At 44.9% G+C, this 12,169-nt stretch overlaps 1 protein-coding gene across 5 annotated transcripts in view; it reads left to right on the top strand.

The window, feature by feature from the left end:
* Nucleotides 1-12,169, top strand: part of CD109 (CD109 molecule) — a 123,495-nt gene that overhangs the window by 27,138 nt on the left and 84,188 nt on the right. For all 5 annotated transcript variants that reach the window (XM_060167572.1, XM_060167570.1, XM_060167569.1 and 2 more), the window contains 2 exons: nucleotides 264-494; nucleotides 6,534-6,659. In XM_060167572.1, the coding sequence (XP_060023555.1) occupies nucleotides 372-494; nucleotides 6,534-6,659 (249 nt within the window). In that variant the 5' untranslated portion in view covers nucleotides 264-371. The remainder of the gene's footprint in view (nucleotides 1-263; nucleotides 495-6,533; nucleotides 6,660-12,169) is intronic.

The raw sequence follows: 12,169 nt of genomic DNA, 5'->3' as shown, positions 1-12,169 counted from the left end.
AGGTGACTGCTGACAGAGCTGTGGGACGTGGTTCCTGCAGTCCAGGAACCCTGTGGTTTAACTGGAGAGCAAACTCCAGGATGTCGAAAGAGAGAAAACAAATTGTTTAATTTTGGTGGTTAGGAGGAGGGATGCATTTTTCAACGTCGTGATTACTTTTGATAATACTATGTATTTAAAATTTCAATTCTGACTTACAGTTAAAAACATTTTTGAGGTAAAACAATGAGACTTTGATACATCTGATGTCTTTTTCCCCCCAGCTGCCTCTGAACAGTGGTGATGAGATTTATGAGCTCCATGTCACTGGACGTGCCCAGGATGAGATTTTATTCTCGAATAGTACGCGCTTATCATTTGAGACCAAGAGAATGACTGTCTTCATTCAAACAGACAAGCCCCTGTATAAACCAAAGCAAGAAGTGAAGTTTCGTGTTGTTACACTCTTCTCAGATTTTAAGCCTTACAAAACGTCTTTAAACATTCTAATTAAGGTGAGTGCCAGACAGAAATAAAGCTGGGGGTTCAAAGCCGTCTCACTGAAGCTCTCTTGGAAGTTCTGCTCACATGGTTGGTACTGGGATGTCTTAGGATTCACGTGGCTAAGCTACCCTCCCAAAGTGGGATGGTTTCTCTAGGAAGGGGGATGGTACAGCACTGGGTTAAGGGCTTAGGCTCCAGAGTCAAGCCTGCTTGGGTTCCGGTCCTGGCTTCTTCATTGATTAATTCATTTGTCAAACATTTATTAAACTTCTGTGTCCTCGATACAGAAGGTGAGTCCCTGCTTAAATCGACTTTTCATTCCAGTGGGTAGTGGACAGACAATAAATAAACATACAGATATATAAAAAAAGAGTGTGTGTGTGTGTGTGTGTGTGTGTGTGTGTGTATGTGTGTGTATGTGTGTGTGTGTGTGTATGTGTGTGTGTGTGTGTGTGTGTGAGAGAGAGAGAGAGAGAGAGTGTTTGTGTTTGCTGTTTTCTATAGGGTTGTTAGAGAAGTCCTATTTGAACAGAGACCTATAGGAAATAAAAGAATGAGCCTCCACAAACAGAGGGAATAGCATATGCAAAGGCCCTGAGGTGGGAAATTGTTAGGTGCATTGGGGGAACAAGCTTGCAGTGCACTGTTGCCCAGGAAGTGAGGGGACAGATATTAGGGAGATAAGATCAGGTACTGGTAGGTCAGCTGGATGAGGGGCTATACAGGATTTTCTCGGCTATGATATGGACTTTGGATTTTACTGTGAGTGAAATGAAAATTCACTGGAGAATTCTGAGGAGAGGCATGATGGGATCTGAGTTAACATTTTAAAAGGATCACTCTCTGCTCTAAGAAGAATAGGTGCTAGCTCTGTGACCTTGAGGAAATTAATCAACCTCTCTGAGCCTCGGTTTCCTTATTTGTAAAATGTGTAAAAATAACACCTTGTAAAGGTTTTTGTGAGGATTATGTGATACGATTCAAGTAAAGCATTTAGAACTGTGCCTGGCACATAGAACATACTCACTAAACATTAGCTATTGTTGTACTAAGAGCCCCTCTGGCAGGAAATCTTTTGGCCTCCTCTGCCTGAGTACTCTGGGCTCTGGAGGCAGCATGGCTGGCAGACTGAGTGCTTCCAGTGAGGGCCAAGCTGGAGGCAACTGATATCCGGCTGGACCGGGTTTTCTACGTTTAAGCTGAGGAGAGTATTAGACCTTTGACCAATGACACAGAAATAGGGTGACCAGTTTGCTGGGACTCTCTTGATTTTAGTACTGGAAAATCCCCTCAGTCCCAGGACACTGGTTGGCATGGACATACATACACTACCAAATGTAAAATAGATAGCTGGTGGGAAGCAGCCACATAGCACAGGGAGATCAGCTCAGTGCTTTGTGACCACCTAGAGGGGTGGGATAGGGAGGGTGGGAGGGAGATGCAAGAGGGAGGAGATATGGGGATGTATGTATATGTATAGTTGATTCACTTTGTTATACAGCAGAAACTAACACACCATTGTAAAGCAATTATACTGCAATCAAGACGTTAAAAACAAAAAAGAAGATGTGGCACAGGAAAAAAAATGTTCTGAGGAATAACAGAATGGAAGGCAAATTTAGGCTTTTTAGTTCAGTATCTTCCTATTCTTAGTTTTTGTTGTTGTTATGAGCTAAACAAACACACAAACAAAAATCAAGCAAACACGTGTACATATAACTTCAAGCCAAGATGTGTTTGTAGCAACTATCACATTGGTTGGCATGTTTCTTGAATGGAACTGGTATTATTTCAGAGTCAGCAGCTCTGTGAACGTCTGCCTTTGCTGTGTTGGAATAAAGCAGGTCGCCGTAGCAAATAGCATTTCTAAATTCATGGAACTCTCTGAGCAGTTTAGGGATGCCATTCATACTGTCCTTCAACATTTATCCACAAATACTGAGCACTTACTAGATGCTCTGTGTAAATGGAGGATTTAGAAGTGACTGTCTGGTTGTTAACAGTCGATCTGCCTCTTTGTGTCTCAGGCGAATAAAAATCAGCCCTGGATCAATTGTCTGTCGTAAGCGTTAACCCAGAACGAACCCTGCTGATTGTGATTTGTGGATTCTTTGGGTTCCTCTCTCCGATTTTGGACTTGGCCTGTCACATTTGGCTTTCCCAGAAGTGCACAGAGAGCCCTTCCCCTTGCTATTTCTGGTCCTGAGGGATCCCGCTGGCATGGCGGCTGGGTGGTCCCCTTGGCCAGGGCAGGAGAGTTCTACCCGGAACCCACTGTGTCTGGGACCAGTGAGTGAATGCACATGTGGGTGCCGTACTCACCACAGGACTCATGGGTCAGAGCAGTGATGTGAATGCCCACACCCTGCGCTCCTCCATCTGAAAAGAGCCCTTTGGGCCAGGGTTCACCAGACTGTGATGTTTTCTTTTTCTACATCTTTCAGTATGGGACAGGTGGTTTCTTAGAAAAACTTCCCAGAGAAAAGTGGGACTGTAGTGTAAAGAGAGCGCCTGACTTGGATGAAATTGTACTCTCTAGCACAGCACCACCTGCAGGCAAGTGTGGAGAAGGCACCTGGGAACTACAGGAGGCCCGCTTTTTGGGGCCCATCTTGCCCAGCCAAGAATGACTGACTGTAGGATGTGGCTAAAATATTGACCATCATAGCATGTTCAGGCATGTTCAGTGTTTTCTTGGGATCATTGGGTGTTTTCCCTGACCCAGTAACTGACCTTCTCAGGAAGCAAAGGGGCTTCAGGGACCTTTTATGGTGGAATAAACCTCTTCCCCTAATTCTGGCTTTCTGCAGCCAGTCTGTCCTTACACTACGGAAATAAGTGTCTCCAACGTGTGATGCCAGCTGGCGCGCCGTTTTCTACCCTGGCTGCCCTTCCTGAGAAGCTGTTGCTCCTGGTATAGGTGAGTGATCTTGTGGGCACAGCTGCTAGCTTGGGGTCTGCCCCGTGCCTGTGCTCTGACACTTTGGCCTGGAGCAGTGGTGGCACCTTATTTAAGTGATTTGATGTCTTTAATTCTGCATGCTAGGCACACACCTTGCGCGTAATCCAGGACTCTGGGGACTGGCAGAAGTATTTGCCTTCTCCAGCCAGGGAGTTTATTGCTTGAGGTGGCTGACACAGGCACCTGGTGGAGAGCCCAGGCTGTGCAGAGGTGACTCAAAGAGCACGAGGGGCCACTTTCCCAGTGTCTCCAGCCACGTGGCTGTTCAGGCTGTGACAGGGGCACTGTTCACATCATACTTGGCTGTCCTGTGTGCATCCCAGTAGCAGGTGACCACATGCAAATGCTGGGCTCTGCTGTGATGCCACCATGCGTCGCCTGTTCAAATCCTCATGTGCTCTGTAAGGACTTGTGGCATTTCTACATTCTCTGTCTCTTCCTTGTGGGTGATATGCCCAGGTCCAAGACAGGCTTGGGAAACGAGGGATTTATCTCATTCACTCCCAGCCCTGCATATCCTCCAGGTCATCGAAGACTTCAGTTTGGATTTCCTTTGTTTGTAGGGTTGTGGGAGAAATGTGTACCTTCACCAAAATAATACATCGGCGGACTATGTACATTTCTCTCCCTACATTTTAAGTGACACTGGGAATTATTATTATCATTTTTTATTTTTGTCAGTGTGATGGAAGAAAAATGGCCTTTCATTGTTTTCATTTGCATTCCCTTAATTCTTAGACAGCATATATTCATTAGCTCTTTGTATTTCTTCATTTGTTTTTGATCCTTTGAGCTCCGTAGCCATCCCAGTCTTGACAGGGGCAGGAGAGCCAGCTCTGATTGCACTGCCTGCCCCAGGGCTTGCCAAGGATGGTGACCTGCTTATTCTTGACCCGCTTGTGGTCTTTGGTTTTTTTAAAAATATATTTATTTATTTTTGGCTGCGTTGGGTCTTAGTTGCTGCACGCGGGCTTTCTCTAGTTGAGGCGAGCGGGGGCTACTCTTTGTTGCGGTGCGCAGGCTTCTCATTGCGGTGGCTTCTCTTGTTGCGGAGCACGGGCTCTAGGTGCATGGGCTCAGTAGTTGTGGCTTTCAGGTTCAGTAGTTGTGGCTCACGGGCTCTAGAGCGCAGGTTCAGTAGTTGTGGTGCACGGGCTTAGTTGCTCCGCGGCATGTGGGATCTTCCCGGACCAGGGATCGAACCCGTGTGCCCTGCATTGGCAGGCGGATTCTTAACCACTGCGCCACCAGGGTAGCCCCCTGATCTTTGGTTTTAACAATTAGTTTCTGCCTTCCTAGACCACTTCCTACTCAGTTCTCAGCATTGTACTTACCCCGACTTACACAGTCTCCCCTGCTTGCGGAGGGAGGTTTCCTCTGGCTTCTAATAACCAGGCCAACCCGCTACCTTGAGTCAGAGGATAGAGATTAGGAATCAGGGATGGTGATGGGATGAATTGGGAGACTGGGATTGACATATATACACTAATATGTATAAAATGGATAACTAATAAGAACCTGCTGTGTAAAAAAATAAATAAAATTCAAAAAAAAAAAAAGAATCAGGGAAAAAATTTGATCCCAGAGTTCATAATCCAGGGAACAAAGAAACACCAAAACCAAAAAGTAACAATGGGGCTTCCCTGGTGGTGCAGTGGTTGAGAGTCCACCTGCCGATGCAGGGGACGCGGGTTCGTGTCCCGGTCCGGGAAGATCCCACATGCCGCGGAGTGGCTGGGCCCGTGAGCCATGGCCGCTGAGCCTGCGCGTCCGGAGCCTGTGCTCCGCAACGGGAGAGGCCACAGCGGTGAGAGGCCCGCGTACCGCAAAAAAAAAAAAAAAAAAAAAAGTAACAATGACAAAAAACACCAAAAAACCCAAATAACAAATGATAACCTTAAACAGTAGTACATGTTAGGGGGGTAAACTCCGGGCGCATTGGGGTTTCTCCAGGGAGTGGCCACTTCTGCCTCTTGGAGGCATGTGTAGAGGGCAGGAAGTTGGAGCTTATTTCACCATCTGGACAAGGAAGGAAGGGCCTTCAATGCAGCAATGGTAGAGGCCTAGGTGCATGGGCGTTCGGGGCGAACTGCAAACAAGTCTGTATGTTTGGAGGCAGATGTGCGTAGAAATGTAGATGGGGTCCGCTGACTAAGTCTTGTAAACTACGCAGACGAGTGTAGATCTCATTCTACTGGCAAACAGAAGTCATCGTCACCTGGTGGTCTGATATACTGGTCATAGCGAGTGTTTGCTCATTGCTTGTAATTTGCCAGGAGCGGTGTCTGGTGTTTCAGCCACTTTGCCTCAGCTACAGGTTTGTGTCTGGCAGTGGGGAAGATGTATTGGAGGGGCAAGACTGGAGGAGAGAGGTTAGTTGCGATAGTTAGAAAATGGTGGCTGGACGTGAGAGGTTAAAGGGACAGAGTTGACAGGGCTGGGATGGGATTGGATGGAGGCAGCGTGCTCTGGGAGAGCCTGGGAAGACTCAGGTGTTCTTCATGCATCCCCTTGGTTAAGCACACCCATGACACAACTTTTGTTGAGTCAAAAGACACATGGGTTTGAATCCTGAGTTCCATCATGTGTTGGTGCTGTGATATTGGACCAGCTGTTTGTGGTCGAGGGCTTACCTAACCCCTCTGGGCACCCGTTTTCTCAGCTGTAATGGGAGGATAATCCTGTGCTGTAGGGGAATCCTAGTGACTGAATGACGTGTGAGTGGTGGTGATAAGGCAGAGTGCCTTTGATACAGGGGCCTGCTATCCCTACAGCGGGGTTTTCTCTCAGCAACACCACCAGCAGCAGCATAGGTCTGGTGAGGTACACGTTGTAGTGTTTCATGTAGAAGGAAGTACGTGCCAAGATTTAAAAGGTGGAGCAGAGTAAAGATGCTCTCAGGAGAATATGAGAAAAGAAGTAATTTTTATTCATCGTCTTTGGTAGCATAGAGCTGACATTTTCCAAGAACTCCCTCTGTCCCACACTTTGCATGTGCCTGGGAGGACTGCAGGGCCGTATTCGTAACTAGGTTGGATACATCAGACGGGGGGTTTTATGTCGTTAACATGCATGGTTTTCGTTGTAGGATCCCAAGTCAAATTTGATCCAACAGTGGCTGTCAGAACAAAGTGATCTTGGAGTCGTTTCTAAAACTTTCCAGTTATTTTCCCATCCAATGCTTGGTGACTGGTCCATCCAAGTTCAAGTGAATGTGAGTATAAATACATTTTGAGGGGGAATGTTAAAATGTTTTAAATAGGTCCAGTGGGGAAAATATCTCTGAAGTCATTTATTTAGTGAACAGAAAAACATTAATCTGAGTATCTAGATAATTTAAGTGGTTTTATTTTTAATTTACTTTTATCAGCAATGGGTTAGCCTGTGTTATAACATATTAGAGTTTCAATCATTGTTGTCTTTTTATATAATGCAACGTTTGAAGGTTAAGACATTTCACATTTTAGTATAAAGCTGATTAAATATTTATTGTATTTAGTTATTGCACACATTGAGTATTTTAAAACTAAGTAGTGAGTACATAGCAATTATTTGGCAAATCTTATGTCTCAGAGTAATGACTTCTGATGAGAGATTGGTCTAACCTACTTTATCTTTGTTTTAAAAACTCTAGTGACCTTTAGGTCTTTAATCCATTTTGAGTTTACTTTTGTATATGGTGTTAGGGAGTGTTCTAATTTCATAAGGCCAGACACTATAAAACTCTTAGAGGAAAACATAGGCAGAACACTCTATGACATAAATCACAGCAAGATGCTTTTTGACCCACCTCCTAGAGTAATGGAAATAAAACCAAAAATAAACAAATGGGACCTAATGAAACTTAAAAGCTTTTGCACAGCAAAGGAAACCATAAACAAGATGAAGGCACAGCCCTCAAAATGGGAGAAAATACTTGCAAACAAATCAACGGACAGAGGATTAATCTCCCAAATATACAAGCAGCTCATGCAGCCAACAAACACATGAAAGGATGCTCAACATCGCTAATCATTAGAGAAATGCAAATCAAAACCACAATGAGGTATCACCTCACACTGGTCAGAATGGCCATCATCAAAAAATCTACAAACAGTAAATGCTGGAGAGGGTGTGGAGAAAAGGGAAACCTCTTGCACTGTTGGTGGGAATGTAAATTGATACAGCCACTATGGAGAACAGTATGGAGGTTCCTGAAAAAACTAAAAATAGAACTACCATATGATCCAGCAATCCCAATACTGGGCATATACCCTGAGAAAACCATAATTCAAAAAGAGTCATGTGCCAAAATGTTCACTGCAGCTCTATTTACAATAGCCAGGACATGGAAGCAACCTAAGTGTCCACTGACAGATGAATGGATAAAGAAGATGTGGCACATATATATAATGGAATATTACTCAGCCATAAAAAGAAATGAAATTGAGTTATTTGTAGTGAGGTGGATGGACCTAGTGTCTGTCATACAGAGTGAAGTAAGTCAGAAAGAGAAAAACAAATACCATATGCTAACACATATATATGGAATCTAAAAAAAAAAAAAAGGTTCTGGCGAACCTAGGGGCGGGACAGGAATAAAGACACAGACGTAGAGAATGGACTTGAGGACACGGGGAGGGGTAAGGGTAAGCTGGGACAAAGTGGTAGAGTGGCATGGACATATATACACTACCAAATGTAAAATAGATAGCTAGTGGGAAGCAGCCGCATAGCACAGGGAGATCAGCTTGGTGCTTTGTGACCACCTGGAGGGGTGGGATAGGGAGGATGGGAGGGAGACGCAAGAGGAAAGAGATCTGGGGATATATGTATACATATAGCTGATTCACTGTGTTATACAGCAGAAACTAACACACCATTGTAAAGCAATTATAGTCCAATAAAGGTGTTAAAAGCAAAAGCAAAAACAACAACAAAACTCTAGTGACCGTAACAGCTACGTCAGTCTTCTGCTCCCCTATGCTTCGTTCTGCCCAGCTCCCCCGCTTACTTCCTGGATTTGCTGCCAACTCCCATGGCTCCGAGGTCTAACAGGGCAGGGGCACTAGAACGCCCTCCGTGTCTCCGCCTCGGGTTTTCTCTGGTGCATCACTCTGTGGTGTTTGAAGATTCATTGAATATTTCTAATTTTTTGTTTGGAATTTATTAAAATGTATATACATGAGAGCTTTAAACATTCTATTAGAACAGGGCTTCTCACTTTTGACATTACGGTAAAAAATTCTTTGTTGCGGGGATGTCCTGTGCAGTGTGGGACGTTTAGCAGCATCTCTGACCTTAACCCACTAAATGCCAGTAGCAGCTGTCCCCTCCCTCCAAGTCGTGACAACCAGAGATGTCTCCAGATGTCACCAAATGTCCCCTTCGAAAAATGTCCTCTCCCTCCTCCTTCGAGAGCCACTTAGTCATTCATTAGCGGGTGGCCTGAGGTAAGATAAAAGTACCGAGTACCTAATAAATTAAAACTTAAAAAATTTTCCTTTAGTTAGCATTTTCGGGGGCCACATTTTGAAAGCAGAACTAGGTCCCCTTAGCACATGTTTTTTGAGCGTCTGCATGAAGACGAGGATCACGCTGGGCTCGTGGAGAGTTTGTGCCACAGACGAAGTGAGAAAGCGTACAAGGAGTTATGGGGGCTGAGAGCGGGGGTGATGAATGCCAGGGGGACCAGACATTGGAGCTTGTAGAAAAGGCGGACAGAGTAGGTGTTTGTGAGACGTAGGAGAGAGGAGGGTTTGTGTCGAGGCAGGGAAGGTGGAGGAGAGCCCCGGGGTCTGGGGACTGGGGAGAACGGAGGGATTGGAGCACGTCGAGGATGCTGGGAGCTGCAGATTAGGAGGCATGTTGTGAGTTTTAAGGAGTTAGGACTTTATTCTCTGTTCCCACGTTTTGATTTCATTATCATTTCCCCAGGAATCAGCTGTTTGTCCATCCATCCATCCATCTATCCATTCATCCATCCACCCATCCATCCATCCATCTACTATCCTCCATCAAATATGTGTTGAGGGCTTATAGTGCGGTGATAGGATACCAGGAAGCCTAACACCTGATCTCTGTCTTCAAAGACTATTGTGGGGAGATGACAATTTTGACAAAGTTAAGTGACACAAGGGTGACAGAAGAACACGAGGTGGTGCAATAGCAGAGGACTTGTGAGGCGCTCAGTCAGTGAGGCCCGTCAGGTGCCTCCAAGGAGCGAGTCTCACTCAGGCCGCCTGGGGATAAAGATGGTCTGTTGTCAGCATGAGCGCCTGTGCTTTGGGGCCAGCGGCTTCCTCTGTCCTTGTGGTCGGCCCCATTCCCCTCGCTTCTCTCCAGCCTCTAGGGTGTTCTCTGGTCCAGATCTGGACTGAGCGCACTGGCTTAGCCTAATAACCATGTCCTCAGGGTACTACAAGCAAGCCTCTGCACGGGTGGCTGGCAGCCCGCGGATGGGTCACTGGGTCAGATGTCCATCGCTGGCCCATTCCGAGGCCACCTCTGCACAGTGACCAGGTCTCAGCCTTGTGGGTAGCAGCCTCTCTGGGATTCCTTTGTTCAGTGAGTGGTACACAGAATATGTACCAGAGGAGAGAGGAGACTAGAATAGTGGAGAAAGGCTGGGAGATGTGAGACTGCAGGGTGAAAGAATTACCGGATTTCTCATGTAGTAGTTTGTGGACTTGACCTGTCCTATTGCTTTAATAGGAAAAAAAGATAAATGCTCTTAAGGAAATTCAAGTGCTTGAAAAATTAAAAAAAATTCACAAAATCTGGTCCTTGCCCACCTCTCTGGCCTTGTTAAGGGCCACCCTTACCCTTGAACTCTATGCTTTAGATGTATTATTCCTTAAGTATCTTAAACTCGCCAGTCCGTCCTGTCCCAGAGCCTTCCACACAGGCTGCTCCCTCTGCCTGGAACCCTGTTTTTCTAGCTCCTTGCTTTTGTCCTCAGGCATTATCTTTGATGGCCTAGCGCCTCTGGACGTTTGCGTAGCACACTGTGCTTCTCTTGGTCCATTCCTGTCGCTTGATTGGCAGGACCTGATACGCAGAGTCCGTATGAGGTCGGTAGGCAGAGTCTTGTTCCCCTGTGTCGTGGAGACTTAGCGTGGTTCTTTGCACAAGGTAGAAGTCAGTACTTGTTAAATGAATGCGTGAAAGCTACACCATAGTCATTGGTCTTGAACTAAATATAATGTCCCCTTTTCCACATTCTATAAACATCTTTATCTTTTTTAAGAATATATATTTTTTTATTGAAGTATAGTTGATTTACAATGTTGTGCCAGTCTCTTGATCACTTTTTTTTTTTTTTGCGGTGCGCGGGCCTCTCACTGCCGTGGCCTCTCCCGTTGCGGAGCACAGGCTCCGGACGCGCAGGCTCAGCGGCCATGGCTCACGGGCGCAGCCGCTCCGCGGCATGTGGGATCTTCCCGGACCGGGGCATGAACCCGTGTCCCCTGCATCGGCAGGTGGACTCTCAACCACTGCGCCACCAGGGAAGCCCCAAACATCTTTATCTTTTTGAAGACAGGCATATTGATCAGGAACTTATTAGTGGTGATATCATGTTTTTTCCTTCCAGCTTTACTGAGATATAATTGACAAATAAAATTGTAAGATATTTAAAGTGTACAATGTGATGATTTAATATACATATACATTGTAAAAGGAGCCCCCCTATGTGATACAATGTGAAGGCACACAACTGAGGGAAAATAAGCCCCGTTATTTAAAAAAAAAAAAAAAAAGACTCCTCCAATGGCCACCAGAGGTCAGTATAGTCAAAGAAATGTTATGACAAGCAAACTGCATCCAGCCTTGGTCTCTGGTTTCTCTTTCCTTGACTCCTGCACAGCATTCAAGGCCTCTATGTTGCTTATTATTAAACTCTTTTCCTTTTAGCTGTGAATAATTATTATGGAGGAAATATATTTATCATTTAAACTATCCACCATTATAGACCATATTTTTATTTTCCCAAGGCAGTGACCATGCTTAGTATAAATTTTAGGGAGGGGAAAATAATTATTTTCAGGAGACTGTTTTGAAATCCCATTTTGTCTCTAGAAAAAATATGGCCTGATTTTAGTATTACTACTGAAGGACAATGTATACAGGACTTACCAGAGCCTTGATTTGTAGTGACGTGCGGGTAATCAGCATGGCATTATTATAAAGCAAGTCTTGATGATTATTATTTTTAAGCCCTCTTAAAGTTAGCAAAATTTAGTAAGAACTCTGACTTTTTTGTGTGCTGTTTATGCATATACTTAATCTATATGATTGCATCGGATGGGACTTATTCTTCGCTGCTTTGGGGACAATTACCGTCTCTGCCGACTCTCCCACACTTTGGTCCCTTCCACGTCTCCAGGCCCTTTTCCATCAGTTCTCCCTTAACTTTCTGGAGCACCAGACCCTCCCTGCAGAGGGAAGGGGTTTATTTTAGCCATAATACCCCTCCACAGACACGTGTTTTACAGAGTTGTTATACATCATGTACATTACAGGTCAAGTGGGGAAATGGGCTCTAAGTTGATAATCATCTTACAAATACACCTTGGGAAGATGATTTGTTTTAAAAGTCAGGCATCGCTTGTATTTTCATTTTTTGTAGTATTTCTCTAGTTGCCTTATCTCTTGACTGGTATCCTTGGTTCTCCCAAATAGTTGCAAATGTTTTTTTTTTTTCTCCCTATTTTTTAAATTGTGGTAAAATATACATAACAGGAG

Source organism: Lagenorhynchus albirostris, chromosome 12 (genome assembly GCF_949774975.1).
Source record: "Lagenorhynchus albirostris chromosome 12, mLagAlb1.1, whole genome shotgun sequence".
Lineage (NCBI taxonomy): Eukaryota > Metazoa > Chordata > Mammalia > Artiodactyla > Delphinidae > Lagenorhynchus > Lagenorhynchus albirostris.
The sequence above is the reverse complement of the archived record's forward strand: the minus strand, read 5'-3'. Positions and strand labels throughout refer to the sequence as shown.